The sequence below is a fragment of the Anolis carolinensis genome, chromosome 3 (genome assembly GCF_035594765.1).
Source record: "Anolis carolinensis isolate JA03-04 chromosome 3, rAnoCar3.1.pri, whole genome shotgun sequence".
Classification (NCBI taxonomy): domain Eukaryota; kingdom Metazoa; phylum Chordata; class Lepidosauria; order Squamata; family Dactyloidae; genus Anolis; species Anolis carolinensis.
Window position 1 is genome coordinate 167,387,872 of NC_085843.1, and position 19,029 is coordinate 167,406,900.

Here is a 19,029-nt window from a genome sequence, read left to right on the forward strand (position 1 = left end):
TGCATGGAAAGTTCCTTGACAAAATTGAAGGAAAAGCTGATAAGAAGAAGACCTGGCTCTGGCTCACAAATGGGACCCCGAAGAAGGAGACAGAAGGCCTGATCCTTGCAGCCCAGGAGCAAGCTATCAGAACAAATGCAATTAAGGCTAAGATCAAAAAATCAGCAGATGACCCAAAATGCAGACTGTGCAAGGAAACCGACGAAACCATTGATCATATCCTCAGCTGCTGTAAGAAAATCGCACAGACAGACTACAAACAGAGGCACAACCACGTGGCCTAAATGATCCATTGGAACTTATGCCTCAAGTACCACCTCCCAGCAGTAAAGAACTAGTGGGATCGCAAACCTGCAAAAGTATTGGAGAATGAGCACGCAAAGATAATGTGGGACTTCCGAATCCAGACTGACAAAGTTCTGGAACACAACACACCAGACATCACAGTTGTGGAAAAGAAAAAGGTTTGGATCATTGATGTAGCCATCCCAGGTGACAGTCGCATTAACGAAAAACAACAGGAAAAACTCAGCCACTATCAGGATCTCAAGATTGAACTTCAAAGACTTTGGCAGAAACCAGTGCAGGAGGTCCCGGTGGTGATGGGCACGCTGGGTGCCGTGCCAAAAGATCTCAGCCGCCATTTGGAAACAATAGACATTGACAAAATTACGATCTGCCAACTGCAAAATGCCACCCTACTGGGATCTGCGCGCATCATCCGAAAATACATCACACAGTCCTAGACACTTGGGAAGTGTTCGACTTGTGATTTTGTGATACGAAATCTAGCATATCTATCTTGTTTGCTGTGTCATACAATAATAATAATAATAATAATAATAATAATACACTTTATTTATTGCACTTTATCTCCCCGGAGGGACTCAGAGTGGATTACAGAACACATATAAAGCAAACATTCAATGCTTTTTACATGACATTGACACACACGTACACAGACAAATTATTTATTTACTTCCAGTAAATAAAAGGCCTTTCCCTTTTTCATCTCCAACTTCTGGAGGTGATTCTCAACTCCAGCCATGGGGAGGTGCTCTTGTTCCATTTTCCATGTCGAGGTACCTGTTGTTCATAGACTTTCTCTAGTCGTGTTTTTCTGAGATGCCAGCATGTCTGCATAGGGCGTCCTTTTACCTTCCTGCCAAGATGGTACCTATTGATCTACCCGCATTTTGAACTGCTAGGTTGGCAGAATTTAGGCATAACAGTTGGAAGCTCACTTGACTCGCGACTTTGAACTGCTAACCCTCTGGTCAGCAGCTTTCCTGCAGCTAGTGGCTTAACCCGCTGAGCTACCTGCGGCTCAAATCACTTATTGCTCCTTACATAAGCCATGTTTGCAGTGCCCTTGTCAGCTATGTCTATGCAAGATATAGAGAAGAACCTGTGGACATAATGGTACTTTGTCTTCTTCGGAGACATCTGCACTGAACAGTTAGGTTGGTTTTGGAACGTATTTGAGAGAAATTATTTTTGCTATGCTGATGATTAGATGGACATGTCTGGAACAGGTTCGAGACTGGGAAAGTTATTACATTAATAAGGGAAGATGGCCTCAAACCAGTTCCAGAATCTGCACTACCCAGAGCTTCTTGCTGGAGAATGTGGGATTTCCTCCCATTTCTGGTACAGATGTGCACTGGTGCTCCAGAGACCTAAGATTCAGAGAGAGAGAGAGGAAAGTGACATTTAAAAGTGAAGGTAATCAATTACCCATCCCAGGGGGTCATTTAGCTTTCTGCTGCCCGGTTATGTCCTTAGTTTTTTTGGCAGCCCCCAGCCCCCTGTTCTGAATTTTATAAAGTACTTGAACACAAGTGGGTGTCTACAATGCACTTCTCATTCTGTGGAGCAGCTTTTGCCATGCGATGTAGTTTAGATTTAGGGTTCACTGATGTGCATTCAGGAGTTTAACTCAGACTTTACCCTGACTTTGTTTTATGTGCTTTAAAGGCCTTAAGTCACGCTGCATTGAGCTTTGGTAGTGTGAGTTTTTGTAGTTGCAGGAGTTTGAAGGAATTATATAGTCAGTGCATATGTGTCCTTTGATCACAACTTTGCTGATTTGTGTATAGGCAATCCCCGAGTTAACAAATCGAACTTACAGGGGTGAGACAACAGGAAGTGAGATAAATTTACCCCTAGGAAGCGAAATTCACTCCTGAACGAGTTACCATGGGGAAGAGGTGTCTCCACTGAAGGCATATCATCAATCCTTGTTTCTACAACAAGGCAAATGTATCACAGGGACAGAAAGGGAAGAGTAACCTTCTGAACAGGGGCAGAGTTGGCAACACAAACACCACAGGGTTGTTAATCCTTCCCTATTCTCTCTCTCTCTCTCTCTCTCTATATATATACTAGCTTGGGGACCCGGCGGTGCCCGGGTCATTTGAGAAACTTGTGTGTCAAGTTTAGTGCAGATCCGAAGTTGTCTGGGTTCAGTGCTGTCTGTATAAGGGTGAACTACAACTCACAAATCAAAGGTCAATCACCCCGATACCGTACCTGTATGTATAGTTGGGTACAACGAGGCAGTGTGCAAAGTTTGGTCCAGATCCATCATTGGCTGGGTTCAGTGCTGTCTGGATAAGGATGAACTACAACTCCCAGAGCCAAATGCAGCTGAACTATAACTCCCTTCCCCCCCCCCCCCCCCAACTTGTCCAATACGTTGTATTGGTTATGGGGGCTCTGTGCGGTAAGTTTGGTCCTTGTCCATCATCGGTGGGGTTCGAAGTGCTCATTCATTGCAGGTGAACTATAAATCCTAGTACCTACTACTCACAAATGTCCAGGCCAATTCCCCTCCAAATCCACCAGTCTTCAAATCTGGGCATATCAGGTATGCATGGCAAATTTGGGCCAGAGCTATCATTGTTTGGGTACAACTCCTATAAATTCCCCAATAGGAGTCACAATGCTCTGACTTGATGCAGGGTAAACTACAACTTCAATCTCCCAAACTCCTCCAGTAAGTTTAGTTGCAGCCAGGCCCGGCCCAACATGGGAAGCTGACTATGCCCCCGCGTTGGGCGCCATGTTCCCGGGGGCGCTATCGAGCCCCTGGGAGGCGGGCCCAGACTTGGCCCCACCTCCTGTGCCCTGGCCCCGCCTCCCATGCCACGTGCCTTGGCTCCGCCTCCCACACCGCGTTCCCTGGCCCAGCTGGCCTGGCCCAGGCTGCGGTGGGAGTCCTTCCATGCCACAGTGCGGGGGGGGGGGGGGCGCAATTTTTTTTTTGCCTACCCCTTTTAATTACCTTGGGCTGGTTCTGGTTGCAGCTCAATTTTGCTGTTTATTATACAGACAGATTGGAAAGGGAAGGGGAGTAGGCAGGGTCATGCAAATTCCACAGCAATGGAGAACCTTGGGATGCCTGCCTGTGGTGCAAGGGCAGTAGGCGGGGTCATGCAAATTCCACAGCAATGGAGAACCTTAGGATGCCTGCCTGTGGTGCAAGGGCAGTAGGCGGGGTCATGCAAATTTCACAGCAATGGAGAACCCTGGAATGCCTGCCTGTGGTGGAAGAAATAGCAAAATGTAGGATGAAATGGTCCCCAAATGAAAGCATTCCTTGGGTGGTGGTTTGTAGTGTTTGGGAAGGACATTGGCAGGGGTTGGGCTACATGTTCAAGGTGCTCTCTGTAACCGCAATGTCAGTGCAAAGTAGTGACTTGCTAGTTTCCCAGGAGTGGGAAGTGTAGCCTGTTTGTGGAGGCCGGAGGCTGTCTGTGTGAGCGGACATGTGTGCCACATACAGGTTTTCACTTTTATTATGGATTTAGAATAGATAGATTTAGATTTAGATTAGATTAGATTTAGATTAGATATATGTGTGTGTGTGTGACTGGAGTTACACATAACAAATATACCTGTTCAGACTTGCATATAAACTCAACTTAAAACAAACCCACAGAACCTATCTTGTTCGTAACTTGGGGACTGCCTGTAATTTGTACTTATGTGATCTCTTACTTTTTATGTAAATATCAAATAGGTTTCTTTGCTTTTGAAATCCTTATGCTGCATTCCCACTACTTAGAAATCTCATTAATTTACTACTCAGAAATCTCATTAACTTAATTGGGCCTTACTCCTACATGAGCATGGCCTTGAATTGCAGCCTATGTGTATCACAGGTTAAGTATTCTTTATACAGAATTCCCAAATGCTCAAAAATTGTCCATATGGGTGACTGAGATAATGACAATTTGGCTCTCTGATGTTTCAGTATATACAACTTCATATTATGCTCATAAATATTTAAAATATTGAATGTAGAATTAACTTTTGGACATGGTATTTATGTAACATCAATGGTGGCATGTGGAGTCCTACAATACCTTGTCTTTAAAAGACAATTCATTTCAGCATAAGGACAAAAAAATCTATGGAAATATTTCCCTCTTTCTCCCAGTGGTCTGTGATTTGTGTATATGGCATGTGCTGACTATCACATAGACTTCCAGAATTGCTTCTGGGTTTGGGGGCCCTTGGGCGAGGTGACTCCAAGGATCCTCCTTCTTCCGCATTCAAGTTCTAATTAAAATCAGTGAAACTTTGAAAATGTTTAATAATGAGTGGATCACATTTAGAGTATTTTGTCTGCTTGCTTCAGACGCTCAAGCCTAGTTCTAAGAAAAGTACCGTATATACTTAAGTATAAGCCGACCCTATTATAAGCCGAGGCACCTAATTTTACCACAAAAAACTGGGGAAACTTATTGACTTGAGTATAAGCCAAGGGTGGAAAATGCAGCAGCTTTGTGTCAATTTCAAAATGAAAATAGATCACAAGGAAATTATATTGAGGTATCAGTAGGTTAAAGGTTTTTCAATATTTACCGTATTTCAAAGAAAAACAGTAAACTAGCTCTGTAAGTGGAAAAATAGGGTCAACAAAAACAATATGGTATTAACAATAACATAATAATAATATTTATTTATTTATTTACAGCATTTATATTCCGCCCTTCTCACCCCGAAGGGGACTCAGGGCGGATCACATTACACATACAGGCAAACATTCAATGCCTTTTAACACAGAACAAAGACAAGACAAATATAGGCTCCAAGCGGGCCTCGAACTCATGACCTCCTGGTCAGAGTGATTCATTGCAGTTAATTGCAGCTGGCCTGCTCTCCCGCCTGCGCCACAGCCCCGGCTAATAATGATGATAATAATAATAATAATAATAATAATAATAATAATACCCTGCCCTATCTCCCCCTGGGGACTCAGGCCAGCTTCCAACACAGTAACAGGTAAACATTCAGTGCCTACATAAACAATGCAGAGCTAGATATAGATCTATAATTATATATACTAATTTCACATATGCATTTCCCCTGTAACGTTTGCAAATCCTCTCTCTATATATTTGCATTTCTCTCCAGCAATATTTGCAAGCCATATATATTTATGTTTATATCTATCTAGAAATCTCTATATATGTGTGTGTGTGCATTCCCCCTGCAATATTTGCAAGCTCTACATATCGATATTCATATATATCTATCTGGACATCTCTCTCGCTATAGATAATTATATCTGTATAGGATTTGCAAAGACTTGCAAACATGTGAGGCGAAAATTCATATATAAAATAATGTATACACATAGATACAGATATACAGGTGCATCGAAATCTCTAGAAGCCTATATGTTTATAGGATTTGCAAAGACTTGCAAACATGTGAGGCGAAAATTCATATATAAAATAATGTATACACGTAGATACAGATATACAGGTGCATCGAAATCTCTAGAAGCCTATATGTTTATAGGATTTGCAAAGACTTGCAAACATATGAGGGGGAAATTCACATATAAAATTAATGTATATAGATATATAGATAGATACAAATATAAAAGTACATAGGGATTGCAAAGGCTTGCAGGGGGGAATGCCTACATATCTGTAGCAGAGATTAACAAATAGGTTAGGGGAAAATGCTTTTATAAGATTAAGGATTATATCTATATTCTTTTTTCTGAGTTGCAAGGACTTCTTTCTCTTTTCAAAATATTCCCTTTGTTAAGAGTGAGGGAGGCTTTGGAAAAGTAAACACTGATAAGGGAGGGTAAGATGAGAGATAAATATATCATATATTGCAAGCAACGGCCTCCAGGCTCTGTTGCCGGCTAGACCTTGACCCGATTATAAACAAGGGGAAGCTTTTTCAGCTCATAAAAAGGGCTGAAAAACTCGGCTTATTTTCGAGTACATACGGTACCTGTTTTACTCCTCCTCTTCTCTTTCCTCTACAATGGCACTTCTAACCATTTAGAATACATGGGTAGGAAAACGGCAGCCGTGGCAGCTAATACTTTCCTGTGTGGAATGACCCTTGACTTATCCATAGGCATATCCAAATCCATACTTTTGTTCCAAAAATTACTGTATACAGTCTACTGTAGTTACTGTATATACTTGTGTATCACTTGACCTCATATATAAATGTTTTACTTAATGAGGTAAAGTTATACACCAGCATATACAGAAGTTAATGAATTCTCTTTTTAACAAAGAAAAATCAAATAACCCTTAGGTCATCAGTATTTACTATTGCCTGAATCTTCCTAGTTTATACACCATATTTTAGGTGTCTGAGTTTCATGATTGTGTAAGTGTGGTGATTCATATTCTCCTTTACTATTATAAAAGAATTTGCATAATTCCCTAGACTAGCAGTTAGTGGCTCATCTTGTAGCAGTGGATTCCATAAATTAATTCTGTGTTATATAAAGAAATGCTTCCTTTTATCTATCCTGACTTTCCTGCAGATTAATTTTCATTAGGCAATTGTGTGTTCTAGAATTATCAAGGGGTGAAAAACTTTTATACACTGTGCCTAATCCTTTGAAGCCCTATGACACTTCTTCTCCAGCTGCTTTTCCACTCTTAACTGGGAAGATGCAGATACTTTAATGGTTCCTTATATGTGTGTGATACTTTTAAAAATCCTATGTAGGTTGAAAATATCTTGACCTGCAGTTTTCTAAATAAATGTTTGAATAATAAATAAGGATTGGTGTCAGAGACTTTATGTTTCTCTAAACAGGCCCAGGCTGTGGCACAGGCTGGTGAGCAGTCAGCCAGCTGCAGCCAGCTGCAACAAATCACTCTGACCAAGAGGTCATGAGTTCGAGGCCAGCTCGGAGCCTATGTTTGTCTTGTCTTTGTTCTATGTTAAAAGGCATTGAATGTTTGCCGTATATGTGTAATGTGATCCGCCCTGAGTCCCCTTCAGGTTGAGAAGGGCAGAATATAAATACTGTAAATAAATAAATAAACCGTTAACTACGCAGGGTTTTTGAGAGAGGGAGACAAAAAGCATGGAAGATACTGCAATATTCTCAACAAATAATGTCTGCAAAGCATATAAGTTATGGTATACTTTTTCTAACTCAGGCTGACAACTAAATTGCAAATTGGAAAAAAAAATCATAGCCAGCGGCAAGTGGTGCAGTTAGGTAATTTGAGATTTTGAATTTAATGATGCATGGGGTGTGTTTATTTCAAGGATGGGATCTCCAAATGTTGGGAGAGCACCATTCCCATATTCCTTCAGCATTAACTACGTTTGCTAGGCTGAAATAGATGTAGGATCACAAGTTGTCCACCCTGCTTCACATGGTAATGTGTATTCCAGAACAACACAATCTGCTGTTTCAAATGTTTTGGACTTCAGCTCCCATAATACTGAACAATTGGCCATCTCTTTGAAGATGATGGGGTTGTGGTCCAAAACCCCAACAAAGGAGCAGGTTGCATTTGCCTTGTATCAGGGCCATAGCCAGAAAAAAAATTCGGGGGGGGGGGGGGGGGGAGGTTAAAACTTTTTTTTTTTTAAGTGAAAAATGAAGTTCCATAGTTCCATAATGCAAAGTAATTTAGAAATCAGGCTCCCTCGATAAACTTCAGTAGACACTCACAGGGATTAATCAGTTAAAATTCATAGTAAACCAGTTGTTAAAAAACGTGAAAGATTTCGGGGGGGGGGGCATTGAACCCCTAATGCCCCCCTCCCCCTGCTACAGCCCTGCCTGGTATATTACTTTACTATTTTAATGCAATGTGCGCATGGAAACCTACCTCTTTTTTTACACTTCCACTATATATTAGAAAACTTTTTACCTGGGCTAGATTTGAGCAACTCGACATTATGTCTAAGCTAGGTAGACATCAGAATATCCCCTATATGAAGAGAACCTGTGGGTGGCGTGTGGTAGATGCAGAAGTGGAGGACTCAGAACACTTTTTCTTAAAATGCCCCTATTACAACAGGATTCAATCTTTCTATTTAGAGCCATTGCTGGAGAACCATACTCATTTAGAGAATAAGGAGAAATTGCACATCCTTCTACAGGGTTCAGATAAAAACTCTATTTTAAAACTGACCCTTTTTACTCAAAAAGCGCTGGCCACCCGCGAGAAGATGGAAGTGGAGAGCTGTGATATTAATGCCAATAACAAAATCAAAATTTAAAATTTACTATGCACAAGCCACTAGTTTTACTTACCCTTGCCCCCGCTTAAACCTTACCTTAAGGGAATAATTAATTTTAATCTTTTTATTCTGTATTTGCACAACTACCTATGGGTGGGTTGGTAGGCTAGTAGGCCGGGATACTTTGTATCTATACATGGTTTTACTGTATGTATGGGTAAGTGTGTACGTTTTGTATGTTTCACATGTTTTGATATGGTCAAAATTGACTAATCAATAAAGAGTTGTTGTTGTATATTACTTTACTTAAGTCATAATGCCAAATCTGAAAGCAAGGAAGGGGTGGCGGGGCTTTTTAGATTCTGTTCACCTGGCTTCCATATAACATGTAACCTCCCCACTCCTGTGTTCTACCCCTATTTACATTGTGGAATGTAAATACAAGAGATATGCATACAGTATTATTTATTCAGACAGGGGAGCAAATATGTAGTTTGTGGGGAGAGCAAAATTAGAATATTATACCCCAAGAGAAATTGTAGTTTAAATTGTAGAAATATAGTTTAAATGTCCAAAGAAAAGGAGCAGACAGGGGCAGAATTTTCATTTTAGGCAATGTGCTTCTTTGTTAACTTTCCTTCTCCATATGTTGCTACACTCCTGTAGGGGAGACAGGACAATCCAAAAGTCTAACCCTGGAAATCTTGAGTGTGCTATACTCAGTTTTTTAGGGAAGACAATTCACACTTGGAAAAGGTGTAGAAAAAAGTCAGCCCAAAGAGTAGAAGTCTTGAGAACCACAAAAGCCATTTTTTGGGATTATAAGAAGCTCCAAAGTGGCACCTAATTGGCCCTGTTCTGCTACTTCTTTTTACTTATTTTGCAGTGTCTGCTTGTGACGGCGCGAGTGGCGCCATCTATATGTCAAACTGTAAGTTGCAAGGTTTGAGTTGTATCATGCCTGATTTTGCCTTTTTTACCCTGTAAATGTAGTTGGACTGGTTGGTTATTTATAGCTGTCAATCAATGTTGTTTGTACCTGTTATATTGCTCTCTCAGCTCAATTGTTTTGCTCCACCTCTCCCTGGAGTAGGACAGTGTTTCTTTTTTCATTCTACCATCAAGCTTTCTACCAGATGGAAGTGAGAGAGAGACTTGGCTCTAAAAGCCCTTGATTAAGTTACCTCTCAGCACCAATTCTGGGGTTCTTACCCTTGAGACTTACACTTCATGTTCAGGGCCAACCTGAATGACGTTGAGGAATCTCGTGCCTTCAAATCAGTCCTTTGACAACAGAGGAAGACTGTGTCTTCATACATAGGCCATTTGGACTGAGGCTGAGGTTTGCTCCAGCATTCACAGCCATTGAGAAAGAGGGACCTGGAAAAGCTTCTCAGCTACAGAGCTCCTTGGACTTAAGACAACCAAAGACTGTAATGTATATTTTCCTTTACCCCTTTGAAACTTCAAGCTTATTGCCTTAAAGAGATAACCTTTTGTGAACAATAAAACCAGTTTCGAGTTATCTACAGTGTTTTGGTCCTTGGGAGTTCCAGTTTCCCTAAAGGAGGGCAAGAAGCAATCCCCTGGGGAAAAATGTCACATCCATGCCTCTTTCGCTAAGAGTTAAAGCCTCAGGTGCGACGGCACAAGGGAAGACAATTCACACTTGGAAAAGGTGTAGAAAAAAGTCAGCCCAAAGAGTAGAAGTCTTGAGAACCACGAAAGCCATTTTATGGGATCATAAGAAGCTCAAAAGTGGCACCTAATTGGCCCTGTTTTGCTACTTCTTTTTGCTTATTTTGAAGTGTCTGCTAAATCATGTTAAATATTTAGCTCATTTTCCCACAGTCTTCAGCTTTTACAAACTTTGAGTACTGGCACATTTTTAATTGAATTGGTTTGTTGCATGCCTTCGAGTCATTTTCAACTTAAGGTGACCCTGAAGTGACTCTATCACAAGATTTTCTGGGTCTGAGAGTTGGTGAGATATGCCCAGGGCATCAGTTTTCATGGCTAAGCAGGGATTTGAACCCTATTCTCTGGAGTCATAGTCCAACACTCACACCATTAACACCGCACTAGCTTTCTCCTATTTAGTTAGCTAGTTATGTAGCTAGCTAGCTATAATTGGAAGCTGTATGCCTATTATCCTGCCAGTTACTTTCAAACCACATTGGAAGGTTTTGTCATTGGTCTTAAACATGAGCTTCTTCCTAATGAGACTTTTTGACTAAGTGTAAAATAGCTGGAGTGTTCAGTACAGCCTTCACCTGTCGTAGTCCTGATAGAATTAATAGGATTCACTGAATGTCAGAACTATGGGCCCTTTCACATTACACAATTACAGCATTATATTTCCATTGTAGCTGCTGTGGTTCCATCCTATGGAATTATGGTTTTTTTTTTAAAGGGAGAGGCTTTAGAATTCATAGTCAAGTATTTCATCAAAATGCAGCCTCCAGGATTATTTAGAATACTGTCATCACAATTAAAATGGAATGGAGTCTTATAGGTTTGTAGTGTGAAAGGGCCCGAAATAATAAAGCATCAGAAAATGTACAGTTGTATCACCACTTGGGACTTAAGCCACCCAAACCTTGTGACCAGTTAGGCTTGATCTGGGGGCCCCTGGTGGCGCAGTGTATTAAAGCGCTGAGCTGCTGAACTTGCGGACCTAAAGGTCCCAGGTTCAAATCCCAGGAGTGGAATGAGCGCCCACTGTTAGCCCCAGCTCTTGCCAACCTAGCAGTTCGAAAACATGCAAATGTGAGTCGATCAATAGGTACAGCTCTGGTAGGAAGGTAACGGCTCTCCATGCAGTCATGCTGGCCACATGACCTTGGAGGTGTCTACGGACAACGCTGGCTCTTCGGCTTAGAAATGGAGATGAGCACCAACCCCCAGAGTCGGTCACGACTGGACTTAACGTCAGAAGAAACCTTTACCTTTACCTAGGATTGATCTGTAATTTTTTTTTAGAAATATACATCATCATTATCATCATCGGCCCCTGGTGGCACAATGGGTTAAACCCCTTGTGCTGGCAGGACTGCTGACCTGAAGGTTGGGTTGCTGACCTAAAGGTTGCTGATTCAAATAAAACCCAGGGAGAGCGCAGGTGAGCTCCCTCTGTCAGCTCCAGCTCCCCATGCAGGGACATGAGGGAAGCTTCCCACAGGATGGTAAAACATCAAACATCCGGGCGTCCCTTTGGCAATGTCCTTGCAGATGGCCAATTCTCTCACATCAGAAGTGACTTGCAGTTTCTCAAGTTGCTTCTGGCACACACACACACAAATCATCATAGGCCAGTGATGGCAAACCTTGTAGAGATGGAGAGTCCAAACCAAGGGGAATGGGTGGGGGGGGGGGGTTGAGCACTCAGGGGTGGTGAATGTGGGGTGACAAGTGAGCGGGGCAAGAGGGGAGCATGTGAGTTGGAGAGCGGGCGAGCAGGGGGTGGGCAAGCGCATGGGGGTTAGCAAGCAAGAGGTGCAAGCAAGTGAGCGGGGAGACAGGCAAGCAGGGGGTGAGTGGTGGGTGGTGGGCGAGTGGTGGGCAGGGAGCAAGTGAATAAGGGGGTGAGCAAGCAAGCAAGTGAGCATGTGGGCCAGGTGAACGAGGAGTAGTGGGCGGTGAGCGGGGGGGGGGGCGGGCAGCAAGTGAGTGAGTAGGTGAGTGGGGCAGGTAAGTGGTGTTTGGTGGGTGAGCGGTGAGTGAGCAAGCGAGCAAGGGGAGGGGTGATTTTATCCTGATTTTATCTAAGATTTTACCTTTTGTCCTTATATGTGATTTCTTATGACTTGTTTTTATTGTTTTTAATCTGTTTTATGGTGTTATTTTATTGTTGTTGACTGGGCTTGGCCCCATGTAAGCCGCCCCGAGTCCCTTTGGGGAGATGGGGCGGGGTATAAAAATAAAATTATTATTATTATTATTATTATTATTATTATTATTTTATTTTTATGAGTGAGGGGCGGGTGACCACTCACATGCCAGGAGAGAAGGCAGAGAATGTATGCTCCTTCTGGCACATGTGCCATATGTTTGCCACCCCTGTCATAGGCTATCATGATTGTCTTCCAAGGATACAGTTTTGATGGTGGCTGTAGAGAGCTCTTGGGTCTGCATGGTCTTTTACAGTGAGGACATAGATTTTCAAGTGGTAGGACGTAGATTTTCAAGAGGATTTGCTTGATGCATCTTCCTCTTGGCACATTTTTCTCTATTTATGCCTCTTCAAAAATCCATAGCACTATTGGTAACAGCTGGCCTTCAGTCTGAATACTCAAGGGCCAGGGCTTTCTAGTTCTCAGTGTATATTCCACTTTAAAAAAAGAAAAGAAAATAGAAATGTACAGAGAAGTAAAAGGTAAAGGTTTCCCCTGATGTTAAGTCCAGTCATGTCTGACTCTGGGAGTTGGTGCTCATATCCATTTCTAAGCCGAAGAGCTTAGAAATGCTCCATTTCTAAGCCGTAGACACCTCCAAGGTCATGTGGCCAGCATGACTGCATGGAGCGCTGTTACTTTCCCGCTGGAGCGGTACCTATTGATCTACTCACATTGGCATGTTTTCGAACTGCTAGATTGGCAGAAGCTGGAACTAACAGCGGCCACTCCTGCCGCTCCCAGAGTTTGAACGTGGGACCTTTCGGTCTGCAAGTTCAGCAGCTCAGTGCTTTAACACACTTCGCCCCCGGGGCTCACGTACAGAGAAGTATTCATTCCATAATCGGAACCTAAAAATGGAAAGTTAAGTACCGTATATACTCGGGTATAAGCCAACCCGAATATAAGCCGAGGCACCTAATTTTACCACAAAAACTGGGAAAACTTATTGACTCGAGTATAAGACGAGGGTGGGAAGTGCAGCAGCTACGGGTCAATTTCAAAAATAAAAATAGATACAGTAGAGTCTCACTTATCCAACATTCGCTTATGCAACATTCGCTTATGGATTATCCAACGCAATTTCGTAGTCAATGTTTTCAATACATCGTGATATTTTGGTGCTAAATTCATAAATACAGTAATTACTACGTAGCATTACTGCCTATTGAACTACTTTTTCTGTCAAATTTGTAGTATAACATGATATTTTGGTGCTTAATTTGTAAAATCATAACCTAATTTGATGCTTAATAGGCTTCTCCTTAATCTCTCCTTATTATCCAACATTTTTGCTTATCCAACGTTCTACCGGCCCATTTATGTAGGATAAGTGAGACTCTACTGTAGATATTAATTAAATCGCATTATTTGAGGCATCAGTAGGTTAAATGTTTTTGAATATTTATATAAAACTGTAATTCAAGATAATAATAAGACTTTAATAAAATAAGACTGTCCAACTCTGAATACCTATATACTCAATATAAGTCGACCTGAATAGAAGCCGGCCAGGACCCTCACTTGAGTATAAGCCGAGGGGAGCTTTTTCAGCCCTAAAAAAGGGCTGAAATACTAGGCTTATACTTGAGTATATACAGTACTTTTTAAATTTTGTGGTAGCTCCAGTTTTTCCTGCAGGATTTGGACTGCTATGTTCTAGGTAGTATTTTAAAATATTCAGAGGATAAAGGACTGCTTCAGATATTTACAAGAAACAAGGGGGTGGCAAGGACAGAAAGTGTCAGTGACTCATGCGTTCTGTTTCTGCACACTTTTCCTCTGTAATGTCGAGAAGAGGAAAATCATCAGAGTGCCATTTGCAGAGGTCAAGTCTTCTATCACCTTTCCTTAAGGCTGCATATGACAATTCCTGAAGAACATATAAGTTTCCAGGCAGCTTGCCACATCTACGATGACTACAGTGATGAGTAGTTAAATTAGTTTGTGCATTTGGTGTATATAGCAAAGACAGACTTTGGTTTGCTTTCAAATAAAAATTACAGAGGGGACAGACATGGCTGACTAACTTCTTCTAGATTGATGTAATTAGTGATTTTCTCACGAGGAGCAGTGGTCCTGAATACTTTTTCTCTTCCTTGTCTGGAGGAATTATAACAGCTAATTAATTGCCCATTCACCAACCATTCTGCTGCTTCGTCTGCCTGGAGCACATAGCAGACAGTCAAGCTGCCATTTCCCCAACCAGGAGTTATTGTCATCGTCATTAATATCATCTATCATCTTTCACTCCTGGTCCAGGTGCTCAGGGAGCTTGGTTGGATGACGCTTTGGTCTGATTCAGCCTGACCTTTCTTACAATAAGTGACCCATACGATTAATGAATTATTGCTGTTTCTCATTGGCCAGGTAGCTACAGCTGATGTGATTTGTATTTCAGTGCAGATTCCTTAGTGATCATACAATCTCCATTGAACTATAAGAAATATTGTTACAGTACTGCTTCTTTTGTGATTGAATACGGAACACACTGGGCTTAGAAAAAGTGGTGATATCTCCCCTCCATTTTGTGTCAGTGAAAATTTGAATAATGTTACTGAGTTATTCAGCTCATCCAAGATGAAATTACATCAGCTTCATGTGCACTCATAAGCCCAGATGAAGGAGTCATGTGCAACTTTAACTCTATGTCCGTAACAGAGGAAACATAACAACAATGGGGCCGGGCTGTGGTGCAGGCTGGTGAGCAGCCTGCTGCAATAAATCACTCTGACCATGAAGTCATGAGTTCGAGACCAGCCCATGGCGGGGTGAGCACCCGACAATTAAAAATAAAAAATAGCCCCTGCTCGTTGCTGACCTAGCAACCTGAAAGATAGTTGCATCTATCAAGTAGGAAATAAGGTACCACTTATAAAGTGGGGATGCAAATTTAACTAATTTATGCCATTGGAATGAGGAAGTGCCATCACAGTGGATGATGAAACAGCTGCTCCCCCCTGTGGCCAGAATCGAACATCCCCTCAGGAGAAGGTTAAATTGCCTCTGTGTCTGTTTCTGTCCAGTTCTATGTGTATGGCACTGAATGTTTGCCTTATATGTATACAATGTGATCTGCCCTGAGTCCCCTTCGGGATGAGAAGGGCAGAATATAAATATTGTAAATAAATAAATAAATAAATAAATAAATAAAATAATGTTACTGAGTTATTCAGCTCATCCAAGATGAAATTACATCAGCTTCATGTGCACTCAGAAGCCCAGACGAAGGAGTCATGTGCAGCTTTAACTCTATGTCTGCAACAGAGGAAACATAACGACAATCATGCTTGTTTTCCTCTTAGTTGAATTCTCTTTTTCTTAAACTTCATTGATTTCAAAAAAGTCCTGTCAAAGTATGACTGAATTGGATATAATCCAATATGTCCTGATACTTCTTTTTTCACAATGAATATTACTACCTCTAAGTTAGATGGTAGCATATACTGGTTGTATAAAGCCGGTTTTTCAAAGAAAGTGAGAATTTTGCTGCTGGCTTCAGTGGGATTGAAATTACAACCTGTCCAGTAAATCCAAATGAGAAGTACAGTAGAGTCTCATATATCCAAGCTAAATGGGCCGGCAGAAGCTTGGATAAGCGAATATCTTGGATAATAAGGAGGGATTAAGGAAAAGCCTATTAAACCTCAAATTAGGTTATGATTTTACAAATTAAGCACCAAAACATCATGTTAGACAACAAATTTGACAGAAAAAGTAGTTCTATAGGCAGTAATGTTATGTTGTAATTACTGTATTTATGAATTTAGCACCAAAATATCATGATATATTGAAAACATTGACTATAAAAATGGCTTGGATAATCCAGAAGCTTGGATAAACGAGGCTTGGATAAGTGAGACTCTACTGTAATACTTAAAACATTGCCAATTCTCATTTTCTAAGGGTCTTCAAGACACTAGAACCCTTCTCTAGGATCTTTTCCAATGAGGATTTCTTACTTTACCAGGGCTCAGCACAACTATTGCACCAACTTCTATGGTGATATCAGAAGATCTCAACTCTCTCTCCATTGTAGTAAGCTTAATCTAGATTTATGTTAGTGAGAAGCTGATATGATTCCTTGGTCTTTGTTTCCTTAAATTTAGAGAGTTTACGAGGACACAACTCATTTCGCAATACATTAATCTAGCACCAAGCTGAACTCTTCCAGGTTCTGAACTTTTGTTATTACATTTTCTCTAGAAAAAGATTGGGAGAGATAACTCTGCTCCGCTTTGGATTAAACAAGGGGGAAATACTTATTTCTGATATCAATTTCATGGCTGTATTTGTTTACATGAGTGTTTTGAATATGTGAAAAGGAGTATCTGTATTTATTAGAGAATATCTTGGACAATCACCCTCCTCTAGCATTTTAACTGAATGGTAAAGTAACCCGACAGCAGGAAATCAATAATTATTTCATGTCCATTTTCAAGGTGTGGCGAAGAGACAGAGTCTGTACATGAAGACCAAGCAGCCAATTCTATTCAAAGGTATCTTGCTATTGTATTTATAAAATATTTAAAATGTAGCAAGTAGATTTTATGCCGCTGGAAAGGAGATGTCATTGTAAATCTGGACTCTATTAAATGTATTATGTCCCCTCCCTGTAGCCTATCACTGTAACCCAAGTGTTGCAAAAAAAAAAGTGAGGCACACTGTGAAATTTTCTCTTGGGTCCCTTCCACACAGCTAAATAAAATCCCACATTATCTGCTTTGAACTGAAATATATGACAGTCTGGACTCAGATATCTCAGGGTCCTTCCGCACAGCCATATAACCCAGAATATCAAGTCAGAAAATCCCACAATATCTGCTTTGAACTGGATTATCTGAGTCCACATTGCCATATATTCCAGTTCAAAGCAAATAATGTGGGTTTTTATTCAGTTGTGTAGAAGCGGCCCCTGTATCCATCATGTTCAGATTTGACACAGAAGTTTCAAACTGTAAAGATTCCCTTCAGTCCTGAAATCCCTTGTTAAGTTCCTGAACTTTGTGAACATTCTCCAATATTCATTCTATCCCTACTGAGAAATGGCTCAGCAGCATGTGTTTGGTTATATTAACGTGCCTTTAGTTGGATGAATGCCTGCAGGCAAAAATCATTTCCTGTGTAAGCCACTTCAAGTTTTCTGGAAAAAAAGTGAGATATAAGTTTAATACAGTACAATTCCCAAGGGATGTGTTCCCGGAATTTCTACAGATACAGGCAGTCCCCAAGTTATGAACAAGATAGGTTAGGTCAGTGATTCTCAACCTGTGGGTCCCCATATGTTTTGTCCTTCAACTCCCAGAAATCCTAACAGCTGGTAAACTGGCTGGGATTTCTAGGAGTTGTCGGTCTAAACATCTGGGGACCCATAGGTTGAGAACCATTGGGTTAGGTTCTGGAGGTTTGTTCTTAAGTTGGATTTTTATGAAAGTCAGAACAGGTACCTCTCTTAAGTGTAACTCCAGCCATATATAAGTTTTTGGTAGAATAGGAAGGGTTAACACCCCTATGATGTTTGTGTTGCTGTTTGTGCCCCTGTTCAGAAGATTTCACCTCACTTTCTTTCCCTGTGATCATTGGATTTTGAAAAAAAATGGCATGTTGTGGAAACAAGAATTGGTGAGAAAGCATCAGGTGAGACACCTTTTCCCCATGATAACATTTTCTGGAGTGAATTTCCCTTCCTTGTGGTAGATTTCTCTCACTTCCTATTGTCTCACCCCTGTTAACTGTGAGTCGGATGTTTGTAACTTGGGGACTGCCTGCATATGAAATTGCATCATGGCAACTGCTCCAGGCTATGAAGGTTCCCTTCCACTGCTAGAATAAAGGCTGGCTCTGGTGTGGGAAGACAAGGCTTCTCATATCTTTGATCAGCATGGTTGGATCCAACCAAGGATGGTTTTTTTACATCACTGAAAGTGGAAACAGTGTTCTTTTCACCCATTAATGATTGGCAATAACGACAGGATTTCCACGCCCACTGCCTCTGAAACACCAGGCATTTTTTTTGTAATGCTGGGAGAGGAATTCCTACTATTTTCCCCATTAGTGATGGGATACTAAAGCAGGGATTTTCAGAGTTAGTTGGTAGATAAAACTAGCTCATTGAATTTATTGGTATGTTGTGGAATTACTCTGTTTCTCTGTTATTCCAATATGATGTAAGGTTTGATTAAGAAACATAACCTTCTCAGCCTTCGGCAGCTTTAACATATTGCACTTGTTTGTACATCTGTCCTAGAGAGTTAATATAAAGGGGGCCTACTACATTTCTGATATCTAAAAATAAAACATGAACATGCTGTTTTGAGCCTCACAATTTGGCTCACTCTTTTGGGTTTATTTTTTGTGTCAGGTCTTTTGGTGACTTCTTCACAGTGCCTGTAAAATGTGCTTTTATTTCCTTCTAGAGATGAAAACAAGGAAAACTACCCAGACAAAACTATAGTCTTAGAGGAAAACCAGGCAGTGTTCCAAGATACACAGACACCCTGTGATGGCACATTAAGGGTTGGAATGGGGAACTTAAAATCCCGAAAACCCACATCTATTTCAAAAACAGAAAATGGGAAAAACCACGAAGAAAGTCAGGTAATAATAAGTTCTCATCTTTGCACTATCATTTTATGATGCAATTCAACAAGGGGAA

General features: G+C 41.1%; 1 protein-coding gene across 7 annotated transcripts in view; it reads left to right on the top strand.

Annotated features, from left to right (window-relative positions):
* The window catches only part of fam13c (family with sequence similarity 13 member C), a 208,443-nt gene that overhangs the window by 84,774 nt on the left and 104,640 nt on the right, over window positions 1-19,029 (top strand). For all 7 annotated transcript variants that reach the window (XM_062977381.1, XM_062977379.1, XM_062977380.1 and 4 more), the window contains exons 2-3: window positions 16,817-16,873; window positions 18,791-18,971. In XM_062977381.1, coding sequence (XP_062833451.1) covers window positions 18,897-18,971 — 75 coding nt within the window. In that variant the 5' untranslated portion in view covers window positions 16,817-16,873; window positions 18,791-18,896. The remainder of the gene's footprint in view (window positions 1-16,816; window positions 16,874-18,790; window positions 18,972-19,029) is intronic.